At 44.6% G+C, this 15,068-nt stretch overlaps 1 protein-coding gene across 2 annotated transcripts; it reads right to left on the minus strand.

Annotated features, from left to right (window-relative positions):
• Positions 1–890: 890 nt before the first annotated feature.
• gdi1 (GDP dissociation inhibitor 1) lies at positions 891–11,786 on the minus strand. Of its 2 annotated transcripts, none has more exons than XM_066710018.1 (11): positions 11,569–11,786; positions 9,216–9,323; positions 8,941–9,040; positions 8,340–8,474; positions 6,680–6,878; positions 5,387–5,518; positions 5,084–5,183; positions 4,672–4,843; positions 4,433–4,577; positions 4,025–4,079; positions 891–3,903 (listed from the first exon to the last, which is right to left on the minus strand). In XM_066710018.1, the coding sequence occupies exons 1-11, from the start codon at positions 11,611–11,613 to the stop codon at positions 3,751–3,753; spliced, it is 1,344 nt and encodes a 447-aa protein (XP_066566115.1). In that variant the 5' UTR covers positions 11,614–11,786; the 3' UTR covers positions 891–3,750. The 2 variants fall into 2 exon arrangements, with proteins under 2 accessions (XP_066566115.1, XP_066566116.1); XM_066710019.1 differs by having other exon boundaries at positions 9,216–9,404.
• Positions 11,787–15,068: the final 3,282 nt, after the last annotated feature.

The following is a 15,068-nucleotide window of genomic DNA, read 5'->3' on the forward strand; positions in this document are numbered from 1 at the left end:
TCTAAAGCAGTGTTCCCAGTTTAACAAGAATATGGCACCCCCTGCAGTCCACATAGAGAACAACCATCATCAATTAGACTGTACATGACCTGTACCCTATAAATATTACAAATAACAAAAAACTAAATCAAAAGATTGTTAATTTCAGCTTTGGCTACAATCACCACTCGCACACCAACAGTTTTTTTTATTTTCTTTACCATTTCCACAATTTGCTGTGTGCCTTTTTTATTTATTTTTTATTTATTTTTATTTCATTTTTTCCACAAGACATTAGGTACTTTTCACATACTAGTGTTCAAATGATGACCACAAGCAAGCTACTTTTAAGTCCAAATAAGTTAAGACAGTTTAAAGTTTTTTTTCCCATTATTCTTCCAATGAGAACAAAACAAAATTAAATAAAAATAGTTTTTTTAAATAAATAAAAGCGAGGGGAAAGGAGCAAGAGAGAAAAACAAAGCTACACTTATTTCAGAAGTCCAGTTCTGCACATTACATTAAAAAAAGTCCAACACAGTTGTCCCGCGTTAGAAAGAAGAATCTACTAGCCAACACAACAACAGCGGTTTCAGTTCGCTAATGAAAGTCAGTCTGAAAATGGGCCACAGTAGTTTGTTCTTTTCAGCATCTAAAATTTAAATGCAATGAAAGAAAGGAGGAAAAAATATTTCAAGTCAGCTGGAGACATAAAGCCGACAATCATACTGATCTTATCCTCATGTTACAACGAATCTGTGGAAACTCTACCCTTCGGGAATGTGTCGGACAATCCCCAGATGATTAGAATTCCTTTTCTCATGAGGAAAGATGAAAACATACACCTCATAAATAATAATAATAATAATAATAATAATAAAAAAACTAATAAATATGGTTCAGAAACAAAGTGTAGCCTAATTGTTTTATTCTTTCAGTCCCTTCAACACTGTGAACTAGAAGCAATACAGACCCCTCTTCAAGAAAAAAATACTCTTCGAAGATGCACAAAAGAGGAAAGCAATTTCCTCCAACAGAAACAACAACAGAATAAGTGCGATGGCGGTATTATTAAGTGAAGAAGGAGGAGGAGTGGGGGAGAGAGGGAGAGGGGGATGAAACGGCAGTAGCACTGGGGTGGCACAGAAATGCGGGGCGGCTACAGGAATGGTCACGACTCTGCTAAAGCTATGGAACGCTTGCGAGATAAAGAAGCTTCCAGTTATTCCTCAAGGTTTGGAAAGGGCGGTGGTGGGAGGTGGGAATAAATAAATCATAATAATAATAACAGTAATAGTAACACACTTGGACTGGAATGCATTCATTTAGGACTGTTGGAATGTGTCGACTTTGTACCGTTGCGTTAATCCACCGAAGATGACGGGCCACAGTGATGTGCAAGATAGTGTCCTCCTTTACCGAGCAGACGGATGGCGCTGTGCAAGAAAGCGTCCGCCCGTTCATGCTCTGCAAAGTGCGCGCTGAACAGATCCACCACAACTGAAAAAGGATCCTGCTGCAGTACTCAGCTGGGGGGGTTGACGTGTATAATATAGCAGTGGGATCTCTACTGTTCTATTGGCAAAGACCATGATGATGTTTTACGTTTCAATGGATTCTGAAAGTAGCCTAGAATTCACCTGAAATATTGCACCTGTACCATCTGTAAAAGGAAAGATTGTTTCTCAGTTGGTTGATGGGTTATTTAGTGTGGGTCCCAGTTGAGCCCAGAGATTCCAGCCCTAATGATGTGTTAAATGGGCGGGTGGACTTTTACAACAAGATATGGAACAAATATACCTACATTGGAATTAGAAAAAGTGCCTATATTGGACTATTTTATCCCCTAGTTTGAGTTGTGATCCGAGATGACTGATATTTTCCTAATTTGCACCGGTGTGTTAACATCCTACACATAATAAAAACAAAACAAAAAGACTGTAAACCTTACATTCATATTAGGCATTTCAGCAAAACCTTTGATATGCGTTAGTGTTATTTTATTAATTCTTTTTTTTTTTTTTTTTCAAGTAAGTGACAATTAAGTCTACATTCTTCACATAGTACGGTAAAAAACGAAACTGCTTCCTGTCTGTATTCTTCTGTGCCTCACATCACTTCACTTCCCTTTCACTTCCTCCTTCACAGACCCTAAACCACAGCACGCCCCCCCACTCTCCCCATGTCCAATATCTAGTACCGACCTTCTGGAAACGCCTAGTCCAACTAACCGATAGCCCTCGTTTGACTCAGCAGGCTTTGCACCGTAGGGTCAATCCAACACCACAATCCAAAGTACCTCGACAATACAACAACTTTGGAGTTCGTATTTCTTGCACTTTCTCCCACCTCTCAAATTCAATTCCAACCTTCAGGTACACAAGGCTGCGCAATACAGCCCTCCGCAACTTCATAACCCCATCAGAACAAAAAAACCCTAATACAATTTAGATCATATTGAGAAATCAATTAAATTATCATCATTTTAAATAAGGATGAAAACTTCATCCTGTTGTAAAAGCCCCATCGCCCGCTAGGGGATTAAAATAAAATAAAATAAGTAAATATATAAATATAAAAATCAACCTGGGAAATCCAAACTAGGACGATAATTGTAACAGCTGGATGAGTTATGTCTCAAACGTTAAGGAAATGAAGCTGACTAGGATGAGAATGAAGCAATTATGTGGTAGATGTGCTCTGGTAGTTAGTGTAGTATTGAGGTTGTTTTATTCTTTTTTTAATTCATTATTCCTTTTTTTTTTTTTTGCATTTTTTCTTTTTAGTATCTTGTCTTCAGGCCCAGAGTTTCTGGAGACGGGCGAGGAATGGAGTTGTGGAAACAGAGAGGGAATAGGGGGAAGAGAGAGGTAGAGAGAGAGAGAGGGAGGAAGTGACAGAGAGCAAGCAGGATTGACACCGGCAATCACCAACTGAAGCTCCTAAACCGCACCGAGATCGCAAATCCGTCTCATGTCAGAAAAACAATTACATTTACAATTTTTCCCCGTTTAAAGGGTGATCTAGTGTACCTGTCCCTTTGAACTGTAGCATCAGCTCTTGCGGTGAAATGTAGACTAAACCAGGGTGGCCAGACTGGACATACCTATACAGACACAGACAGCCAGAGGACCACGGGACCGATTTTTCTTCTGTGAAGATCAAGACCCAGACTTGCTGCTCATACACTAACTCCACCTCCCCAGAGAGGAATAAAATGGGGGCAAACGCAAACAGGATACACCGGCATTTCCCTTCGTGTGCATAACATCGAGAGTTGTGGGGCCACAAAGCAAGCTGCGAGGCAAACTAAACGGGCAAGCCACACATCCAGGAGACTGAACTCTCCAGATCGGTCAGAACAAAGCACGACCGCCACGACACCATCGCTCGGTTGTAGAGGAACGAAGTGGCAGGCTGGGCTGGGTGTGGGTTCATGATCAATGCTTAAAAAAGCAACAAATAAATAATTTACAAAATAGTAATTCGATGAATCCGGAAAGCCCACTTGCGGTTTAGAAACACAGATCAAAAATGGTGTCAACCTTGCTTTGTGCAGATGACGGACAGAGGGAGAAAGGGTGTGTGTGTCTGTGTGTGTGTGTGTATAAAGGGTGAGGGAAAGGAAGAGCGAGAGAGGCGGAGGTGGAGGGGCAGAGAAAAGAGGCTGAGATATGATCCCCCCACCCCAGTCCACCGACCACTCCCCTCCTCTCCCCTACTCCATCTCTTACTCCCTGCTTGCCCCGCCTCCCTCGGACAACCCCCGCCTCACTGCTCGTCCTCCCCGAAGACGTCGTTCTGTTTGCGCTTCATGTTCTCAAAGTCAAAGTCGCTGCCGGTCATGCGCTTGTAGATGTCTTTGATGTCGTTGCAGGTGGTCTCGAAGTGAGTGGTGGCATCGTAGGAGCGAGACGCAAAGATCTGCGATGGCGAGAAGGAGAAACGGAAGCGAGAGTTACGCTGGGGGGTGACAGGGTGGAAAAAAATAAGTTTTAAAGGTTGTTAACTTTTCTGGCCCTGCAGCCTCTCTCGATGTGCTTACCTGGCTCTCGCTGCCATCGTCCGTGGCTTCATAAAGGTCACTGATGGCCACGAACCTGGGGAAACACAATACGAAAAACATTGGTCAGTTTTCATCACATGACACAAGCATGTTGGAGATATGGAGTGTCTTGGGTCTGTCGCTCTACTAGAAGCATGATTATGTTGTGGATTCCATTATCTTGGTTTAACACTCTTCCCACTTCATTATTTACAGTAGTCAGCCCTGTCACGACAGATCTGCTAAGGAGAAACTGCTTCGCTTTCAACATTGAGATGCATCAGTCGTCTGTCTTTCCTGCTGCTGGATCAGACACAGGCCCTTTGAGAGCCACTGAGCCTCGGTCTGATGATCACCGGTTTCGGACACGGGCGGCAACTGCCGGACAGCAACGGAGTGGGAACTGACTTTTGGTCTATGGGCTCGAGGAGCTCCAGCGCCGGCTCGATCTCCGTCTCGGGCTCACTGGTTTCTACGGTGGTGCTGACGATGGCGATGTATTTTCCCTGGGCTGCCACGTTGTGGGCGTAGGAGATCATGCACACGTAGATATCTGTGGACGAGACAAGACCGCGGGTTACGTCCTGCGCGGGGGCCTCACCCGGGTCATCAATCATTTCCAGTTCAATATCATCACCGTCTCTTACCCGACTTGCGGTTGACTTGGTTCTGAGGGATGATGATCTGGCAGGAGTTGGCATCGTTGGTGTTCTTGATGGGGTGACTCAGGATGCAGATGACCCTGATCACCTGACCGGCCTTCCTCACGCGGTCTTGGAGATAACTGGGGTCACAGATCAGCTGTTTACAGCGTGCCACCTACAGGAGAGAGGGAGAGAGAGAGGGTAGAGATGGAGAGATGTTCTTTTGATGTTTACTAGACTGACTGAGAATGAGTACCAACTAGTCCTTTTTTGGTTTGTTTTTGTACTGGAGCATATTTGTTGCCCCTATTGGCAGTGCCTTCACAATTCCTCGTGATCGCTCCCAGCCTGACTCTGAGGTCCACGGAGGGAATCAGACAGGGGGAGCAATGAAAGGGGAGGGGAGTGTTTTTACCTCTCCCTCGGATTTCACCCCAACGACGTGCCCGTTCTCCATCACAATCTCTTCCACTGGCTTATTCAGCATGTAGGTCCCTCCGTAAATTGCACTTAACCTGCCAACACACACAGCAGAGAGAGACGCACCCAGTGCTTTTAGCAATATTGTCTGGGCTGTTCAGCCTAAACTACTGGTACAGAACACGCATTCACAAAACCAGGGAGGACCCACACACACGTTTCCAAAGCCAGGCCCACCCCCCCGAGTCGCTCATGTGAAGAGAATCCGGCTGGAGGATCACCAGCAAAATGCACCCACCTGGCGAATCCCTGAGGTAGCTCTCCCAGCCCATACAGGGGATACAGGTAAGGACTTTTTCCGTAGCGTGCCAGCGACTCGCTGTACAGTTTGATGCGGTTAATGGTCTCGAGGCAAGGCTGGTCCAGGTAGCTGCAGATCGAGAGAGGGAGAACTTCGGGTTAAGCAGGCAGTACGAGTTGTCAAGACAGGCCACCCTCGACCTTACAAACACTCAATTGTCAGGAGATGGCATCCAGTGGGCCGGCTAAGTGGCCGTTGGTCACTGCGGTGCCAGAGAAGGTACGCCGTTAAAAGACAACCATCAGATATCCGACCAGGTTTGGTTGAGTGATCAATACCGGTGTCATGTCAAAACTGTATGAGTTAATGTCACAAAGACCTCCACACTGCCGGCCAAAGGCTCGGGGGCAGGACATGATGTACCGGGGCCCTGGGGATCACAAGAACATGACCCCATCCTACACTCTCAGCTCGGTTCCTCAGAAACTTCAGAATCCCCCAAACCTTCTAAACATTCAGCTCACATGTCAAATGTGCAATTACCCCCAAACTCAGGACTGTCATCTAAAAACACAGCAGTGCAAGACCAGGCCTATCTTGAGGAGGTCAGTTAAAAACCGATCCCATTAAGTTACTGGGAGCTCAGTCTGGGAGTTGGGAAGGAAAACCCAACAGACTACAGACCTCTCCAGGACCCCACTAGATGTCAGCCCCCTCCCCATGTAAAGCAAGCAAGTCACTTTGGTTTTCTTTGAACCTGGGCTCTTCATTCAGCACATTACTTGCTTCATTGGACAAATGGTACCCTTCTTCCCAGGTCTGGAGATTGTAATGGTGTGGAGTGATCTATAGAACCCGAGTCACCATGGCCCTCAAGACCGGACCATCCCAGCAACGTCAGTCCCTTCCCTTCGTGACAGATGAGCAAAAAGCTGTCTTTCAGGACCCTGGACAGGGCTCAGATCAGAGCACCGAATCAGCAAGTCTCAAGTCAAGCGACCCAATATAGATGTGCTCCCCCAAGACCACTTAATAGAAAGTGTGGACACTTTAACACACAGTTCACCCTCCAGTCTAGTTTGATGTACTTACGGACTTATTCAGGGTATTTTATTTGCTATCAATGGCATAACAGTGTGCAAATGACCTATTCAGCCAAGAGAAAGCTGGACAGATTCCAGACCATCATATCTACGTGTGTGTGTAAAGGGTAGGCAGACATTCTGGGTTTCTGCGAGAAGGCCCTCAGCTGCGTGCGGGTGGGATCAGGTCCACGTCTCGCTCACTCACTCGTCTGTCCTGTAGAGGGCCAAGGCATGGCCAGTGAAGTCGATGACGTCTTGGCCCAGGTCAAACTTCTTGTAAACATCCCTCATGGTGGTCAGTTTGGGGTCCACTCCCTCGAAGGTCTTGGGGTCATTCTCGTCGAAGTTGGCCACGAAGACTAGGAACTTCCGGAACCTCCTCTTCTCGAACATGCCCATCAGATCTAGAGAAAGGGCGCGGGAGGTCAAAGGTCAGCTGCGCATTTTTAGAATAAGCATAATTAGGACAGTCTTTGTAGTAAGATTATATAGTGCTTGTTTTCTCCATTGTGCTTTCCAGATAGGTCTGCTTTTTAAGATAAGTGTGTGTGTGTTGTTGGGTGGGGGAGTAAAACTGAGGTCTGTCCTGCAGAAGAGTCACTTCTATCACCCACTTCTGTAGGGCAGACATTTTGTTTTTTTTTAGACTTATTACTTGTTTAAATTAGAGCTCCAGAACAAAAGAAAGCAAACAGATGCCATATGAGTCTGTTAGGCGTGTTTATATACACACACGTATATAAACACTGTTCAGTTGACCTTTGAACAGTTGTGCCAAAATGCATACAAATGGGACAAGATGAGACGAGCAATATTTAGATGTTTGACTGGTGTTTGTTATTGCTTTGCAGGCAGACACCCCAACTCTGTCAGCCAAACTAAAATAAAATAACATTGTGCAACACGACACTACCAATGCAAGCAGAGACTTCTCCAGTTCACTTCCTTTCCTTTACTTCATTGTTTTTCTTCTCTAAAACCTGTTTCACACACTGCAGCGCGAACGCACAACCCTGTTCAAGGTTCACTTTCAGAAGCTGTTTGCCTAACAGTCACTAGAGAAGTGGCCCCTGAAGTCTGGTCCTGGCAATCCGCCGAATCCAACATTTTGTTTATATTTCCCCTTTAAGACACCAATTTCTACAGACTTGTGAAACAAAAAAAAAGAGTCAAACTGATCAATTACAAATCAGGTGGCATTTCGGTAAATTAATGACATCTCAATGCCCTGCAGGCCCTCAGACTGTAGCTGCCTTGCTTGACCTGATCAATAACGGACAGAAACCAATTTAGAGGTGACAATTAAGACCAGAGCTCGACAACCACTGGACTCCACAGAGTCGTGCAAGAGCTCCCTTCGATATGAAGCAACCCTCTTGCCTTCTATCTCTTGAGGCGCCTCTTTGTTGCTAAATTTGAGAAAATGCTGTGAATTAATGATGAGGCTCGTCCCACTGGTTGTGCTTCAGTGAGCCAATGTCCGGACATTTTCCAGATGAGACACAGAGAACAGGCCGCCAACTGATGCATTAACAACCTGTTCATATTATATATACACACACACACACACAACCTTGCATTACAAAGCAGCTGTATTTCATAGAAAGTAAGTGCTTTGCAAACATAGGCTGACACCCAATAAAATCTAACCCGGAGCAGCACGGGGAGGAGTGACTGAACACCTCCAACTCAAAGACTTCACAGGAGCTCACAATTCATTTCATGCTTGATACAAACCTTTCCCAAAACCTTTAAAAACAGCTTCACTGTAACAATCTCAACAAACTCCATTAATTAGAAGCTGATGACAAATAAAATGAAAGAAAAAGAAAAAGTGAGTAACCATCTGCAAATAGTGCACTTACTTGAAGCTAGCGCCTCAGTCTCTGTGGACGGCACTTTGTAGATCTTCCCTCCCTTGTAGACGAAGCTTCCCTCCACCACCTTGAAGTCCAGGTACCTGGTGACCTCTGTGTAGAGCAGCATCTTCACTAGCTGGCCTACAGTGGGAGGGGCAACGGAGGTCAAAGATGAGGAGGAGGAGAGTAGGGAGCTCTAAGGGTGACCATGTAACTCCAAAATCATTACATCTGTTCGTGTCATTTACGTTCTCTGCAGTGATAAACATGTCAGAGAAAGTAAACTTATTGTCTCCTAGTTAATGGAAACATGTTGATTTCCCCTAAGTGTAATGGATTGCGCGTTCATTTACAAAAAAAATAAAGAAAGAAAGAAACTGAAGCAGTTGAGTTTGCAACATTTCTCTGCTGGCAGCCTGGCTGAAGTGGGTTATGTCTGAAGCCAACGTCCGTCTGGAACAGGACCAGTGACGGCCTCAGCAGGGCTGGCTAACTCAAATGAAGCTGGAAAGCAAACCTGGAGGCACAGGGCTGGCGCAGGAACTAGGGCTGGAAGTCTAGGCAAAGAAGGATTAACTGGAAAAGGACTGGTCACCAACGGACTGACCGTTTGCCATGAGGAATTTGGGAATCAGATCCACGTTCCAATCCCGTCCTCGTCCCATCGACTCTGGGGGGGTGTCCGGGAGGCCGAAGCGTTTGTACAGCTGGGGAGGAAGAGCACAAAATACACGCATTAAAAATGACGGATTAGTTCTGCAAACCAAACATCTAACACTATTTCAGTGGAGCGTTTTGTCATTAGGCAGCATGTGTAAAACTCGGAATGCTGACATGTTTCATGAATAGTTGCCTTGCAGTACGGAAGACATTTCCCCTTACCTCTTCCAAGGGAGTGATGGAGGAGCTTTCGCCTCCATAGTATGGGTTTCGATCCATGTGCAGCACCTTCTTTCCATTCACCGACATGATCCCAGACAGAATGCATTCCTAGCAAACAGCACACAGGCGGAGATGTTGAGCAGGTTAATTACATGTTCGCAGTACAAGCGCCAGGATTTGAGTCTGTGCCTGTGGGAACAAACAGCTTTAAAATTCGGTTTAATTAAAAAAAAAATAGAAAATAAATACAAACACTTCCATAAAGAGAAATGCGGTTGCGGTTGCGTGAATCATGCATGTGCGCAATTAAACAGCCGGGCCAGCCGTTGTGACGTCAGCTGCACAGAGGTATACAAACACCGACGTGGTGGCCACGCAGGACACGCAGAAAATGAACCTGAACGCACATTTATACGTGAAAACAAGTGGTGAATTGTCAGGACAAATTAAAACACAAACAAAACAAAAACGCAACGTTTTATTTCAATAATAAATTCATTGCCATCGACCATATATTTAAATGTTTATAGAAATAATACGGTTTACTCTTGCACTACAATTGCATTAACAGCAACTGAATGCACTAGCGGACAAAATTGTTTGGTAAAATTAATCATAGGAAACTTAAAAATAGTATTATGATTATTAATAATACCACCACCACTTGGTTAAAGTAAAAAAAAACGGCCCAACGGAATTAATTTACAGTATATTTAAATGATCTCATTGCAGCCTAAACACTACTCATGTATCTCTCTCTCTCTCTCTCTCTCCTATGACTGCTACTCTGTTGCTCAGCAAGTAGGCAAAACCACACCACTGTTCAGCAGTGCGGTGCAGGCTGGGATATCTCCGGTCCTCCAAACCCCACCCAAGGTATCTCTATACACAAGATCTGGGATTTATTCTACATCTTAAAGGAACCAATATTAACCATAATCTCAACTCCTGACAATCCCAAAGTGCCAAACGAATACCCGTATATTTTAATAGATGCACGGAAAAAACAAGACAAAAACAAAGGAGTTTTACAGTAATGCATCGGTATTGTATGCGCTTTATATGATATCTATTAAATAACGCCCAATTAATATGCCTGGATCTATACAGATCACCTTCGTTGTCAATTCAATGAATTACTTAAATTGTTCATGTCAACATTGCAGAATCAAATGACCCCAGACCCATTTCAGACCATTCTGGTCGCAAATCTTGTTGATGTTATCAAGTCGCAACATTTGTACAATTATTTTGACACTGAAAATGACTTCAATAGATCTGTTGACTTCAAACAAACGCCCGGAGGAGGATTACATGACGTCATGGCTTCTGTGCCGTGGAGTTGAAATGTCCCGTGTATTATTATGCAACACAAAAATTATATTCACCGATTGTGTTGCCCTGTCTAGTCCCGAACCCAGTCGTCAGACTATAACTTTCTATGATATTAAACTTTCCTAAATATGTCACATTTCTGAATGCATTAATGTGTAGGCTCTAATGATTGTTTGTGTGCTTCTATTTTCCAATACTTGTATTTTCGAAAGCTTCCTCCACGAAATGTATCCCAATGTAATATTGTTAAGATGCATCACTTTCGCACACAATAACAATGCATTGTTCTGGTTATTGTAACACATTAGCCCAGTATGAGTATGACGAGGCGACGTGCGGCAGCGCAGGCTGTGTCAACCCGCAAACACCGGTCCTGCTGTGCATCGCTGCAAAGCCCAGCTTCAGCCAGCGGACAGGTGAGGGGTTTCTCAGATGGGATGAAGCCCAGGACGGCCATGGCACTGGAGAGGTACCTGTCCCTGGACCTGCTCCCTGCCTGGGCGTGATACCCGACTCTGCACACAACAATGCCGCTGCAATGAAACCGTTTCGGTATCAATAATTAAAAAGGGTTTTTCTTGTCCGGCTTTGCACGGCCTGTGCTGTGTCAATCCCCCAGTCCGTCTGCTGAAGGCGGATTTGCCTGTCTATAGTGAAAGTGCTCCCAGACTATCTGCCACGATGCAAATCACCCCATCCAGCGCAGGAGGAAAATCCCATGTTTTGTTTTTTCCATAGAAAGGCAAGCAGGCCTAGCTTTGTGTGACAGAGAGACAAGCCTCCTTCATTAACCATGTACAATGTACAGTTTATGCAACATCAAACCGCAGAAATATATAAATATATATTATATCTATGGATTTTCTTTGCATGCATCAGTGATGCTCGTCTTGTCAAAGCACACAATGGACGGCAGCGCGGCGGACACTGCAGAGCCACACACCTGACAGCGGGGCTGAAATGCGTGAATTATCCCGTTCACATTTAAGCCATTTATATAAGCTGGAGACGCACTTACTGTCAAGCCGGTGCCCAGAACAATAACATCATATTCTTCATCCATGGCGCTCTGTGCTTCCTTAGAGATCTCTGTCGAGGAAAAGTGCAGAGAGAGAAATAAAAACAAAACGGCTGACAGGCTGTGCGGGAGAGATGCGGGAGAGATGCGGGTTTGACACACTGAGCTGCGCTGCGCCCGGCGAACTAGACCAAAGATGGCCCTGTCCCTGGAACCGCTCCTCCAGCCTGCGCCGCCACCTCCGCGACGACAAATAGTCCCTCCGCGGGGACCCCCGCTCCGCCCGCGACCCCCGCCTCTGGGCTTACACAGCGCGCCGTGGCTCGGGGGGGTTGGCTCTCTAACCGTGGGCTTGTTTGGTCACTGTTTGCACTCTTTTCTTTAGCCCTGCACACAACAAGGCCCAGCCCTTTTTCTCGCTGCCGTGGAAGATGTGCAGCGTGTGACCTTGGTGCGGAGGCTCGGGATCGCTCCGCCGGCTGCGCAGGGGTGCTGATGACAGCGGCGTTTCTGCCGGAGATAAAAATAAATAAATGAGCAAAACAGCGCGCAAAATGGCCACGAAATGCATTCATTGTGCGGACAGAGACGAGGAGCGTGTCATGTGCCTTGCGGGCTAGAATCCGAGGACTGTTTAGGTCAAATTAAATGAAAAAACATCTTCCAGACGGACTCGCTTAAATCTCCGAATGCACATAATAATAATAATAATAATAATAATAATAATAATAATATACATTAATACACTTTTGAAAACAATATAGATCCAATAGACTTGACGAGCTGGTTTGTTTGCTGTAGCAGCCTGTTGATCCTAACACTTGTCCAACCCTCTGTACATACACTTTACTCCTATCACCACCTACTGTATGTACACTTTACTCCTGTCACCACCTACTGTACCTACACTTTACTTCTATCACCACCTACTGTACCTACACTTTACTCCTATCACCACCTACTGTATGTACACTTTACTCCTGTCACCACCTACTGTACCTACACTTTACTCCTGTCACCATCTACTGTATGTACATACACTTTACTTCTATCACCACCTACTGTACCTACACTTTACTCCTATCACCACCTACTGTATGTACACTTTACTCCTGTCACCACCTACTGTATGTACACTTTACTTCTATCACCACCTACTGTACCTACACTTTACTCCTATCACCACCTACTGTATGTACATACACTTTACTCCTGTCACCACCTACTGTATGTACACTTTACTCCTATCACCACCTACTGTACATACACTTTACTCCTGTCACCACCTACTGTATGTACACTTTACTCCACTCACCACCTACTGTACATACACTTTACTCCTATCACCATCTGCTGTACGTACACTTTACTCCTATCACCATCTACTGTACGTATACTTTACTCCTGTCACCATCTACTGTATGTACCTACACTTTACTTCTGTCACCACCTATTGTATGTATGTACACTTTACTCCACTCACCACCTGCTCTACGTACACTTTACTCCTGTCACCACCTACTGTATGTACACTTTACTCCACTCACCACCTACTGTATGTACATACACTTTACTCCTGTCGTCACAATATACTGTATGTACGTACACTTTACTCCTATCACCACCTACTGTATATACACTTTACTCCTATCACCACCTACTGTATGTATGTACACTTTACTCCTATCACCACCTACTGTACGTACACTTTACTCCTATCACCATCTGCTGTACGTACACTTTATTCCACTCACCACCTGCTGTCTGTACACTTTACTCCTATCACCATCTACTGTACGTACACTTTACTCCTGTCACCATCTACTGTATGTACCTACACTTTACTCCTATCACCACCTATTGTATGTATACTTTACTCCTATCACCACCTACTGTACGTACACTTTACTCCTGTCACCACCTACTGTACGTACACTTTACTCCTATCACCATCTGCTGTACGTACACTTTATTCCACTCACCACCTGCTGTACGTACACTTTACTCCTATCACCATCTACTGTACGTATACTTTACTCCTGTCACCATCTACTGTATGTACCTACACTTTACTCCTATCACCACCTATTGTATGTATGTACACTTTACTCCTATCACCACCTACTGTATGTACACTTTACTCCTATCACCACCTATTGTATGTATGTACACTTTACTCCTGTCACCACCTACTGTATGTACACTTTACTCCTATCACCACCTATTGTATGTACGTACACTTTACTCCTATCACCACCTACTGTATGCACACTTTACTCCTGTCACCACCTACTGTATGTACATACACTTTACTCCTGTCGTCACCATATACTGTATGTACGTACACTTTACTCCTGTCACCACCTACTGTACGTACACTTTACTCCACTCACCACCTGCTGTACGTACACTTTACTCCTATCACCATCTGCTGTACGTACACTTTACTCCTGTCACCACTACTGTGTGTACATACACTTTACTCCTGTCACCACTACTGTGTGTACACTTTACTCCTGTCACCACCTACTGTATGTACACTTTACTCCTATCACCATCTGCTGTACGTACGCTTTACTCCTGTCACCACTACTGTGTGTACACTTTACTCCTGTCACCACTACTGTGTGTACATACACTTTACTCCTGTCACCACTACTGTATGTACACTTTACTCCACTCACCACCTGCTGTACGTACACTTTACTCCTGTCACCACTACTGTGTGTACACTTTACTCCTGTCACCACTACTGTGTGTACACTTTACTCCTGTCACCACTACTGTGTGTACACTTCACCCTGTGTACTGTGTGGTGTGTCCAGGTGCTGTTAAAGTTCTTGTTTTCTTGTCCGCTTGTGAAGTGGTGCTTTGTGTGACATTCATTCACACTCTTGTCAGTATTGTTGAAGAGGCACCTGAACCACATTCACTTGGTTTTGTCCTTCAGTATAACTGCACAGGCAGAGATAAACACTTTGCATGTCACAATTGTCACTTATGATATTGCAGGGACAGTGTAGAGGCCTGTACATCACAGGTCGCCATCAGGAGAGATGAGCCAACATTTTAAATTCAGCTTCTAATGACTTTTTGTGATGCTGAAAATGTAAGTAGATTGTAAGATTATATTAAGCTGCACTTGCTTTGAGAAATTCTGTTATAGTCTACTGAGTATAGAGTGAACTGACCGATCTTTTTAGATCTGTCGTGAGAGGCGCTGTGACTGAATTGTGTGATAGAAAGCAATTACTTAAATTAAATCCTTTCCTTGGTCTTTTCTGTTACATTTTCTCTCTGCTCATCCAAACCTAAATAAAGTCGGTCAGTTTTACTCTGAGCATTATTGCCCTGGCTTGGTGTGGCCGGCCACATACAGGAATTTGTATTTTTATTTATTTGTTTATTTGACAGGGACAGTGCACATTGATAAACATTGCTTTAAATGTGCCTGAGTTAGCCAAGTCAAGGTGATGACAACATAAAAACAAAAACATAGC

Source organism: Amia ocellicauda, chromosome 7, assembly GCF_036373705.1.
Source record: "Amia ocellicauda isolate fAmiCal2 chromosome 7, fAmiCal2.hap1, whole genome shotgun sequence".
In the NCBI taxonomy this organism is placed as follows: Eukaryota; Metazoa; Chordata; class Actinopteri; order Amiiformes; family Amiidae; genus Amia; species Amia ocellicauda.

Coding starts and splice junctions, on each gene's coding strand:
- gdi1 (XM_066710018.1), bottom strand. CDS start 11,613: ATGGATGAAGAATATGATGTTATTGTTCTGGGCACCGGCTTGACA. Junction 5,184..5,386: donor CTACCTCAGGGATTCGCCAG/GTGGGTGCATTT, acceptor GTGTGTTGGCAG/GTTAAGTGCAATTTACGGAG. Junction 3,904..4,024: donor ACGATGGCAGCGAGAGCCAG/GTAAGCACATCG, acceptor TCGCCATCGCAG/ATCTTTGCGTCTCGCTCCTA.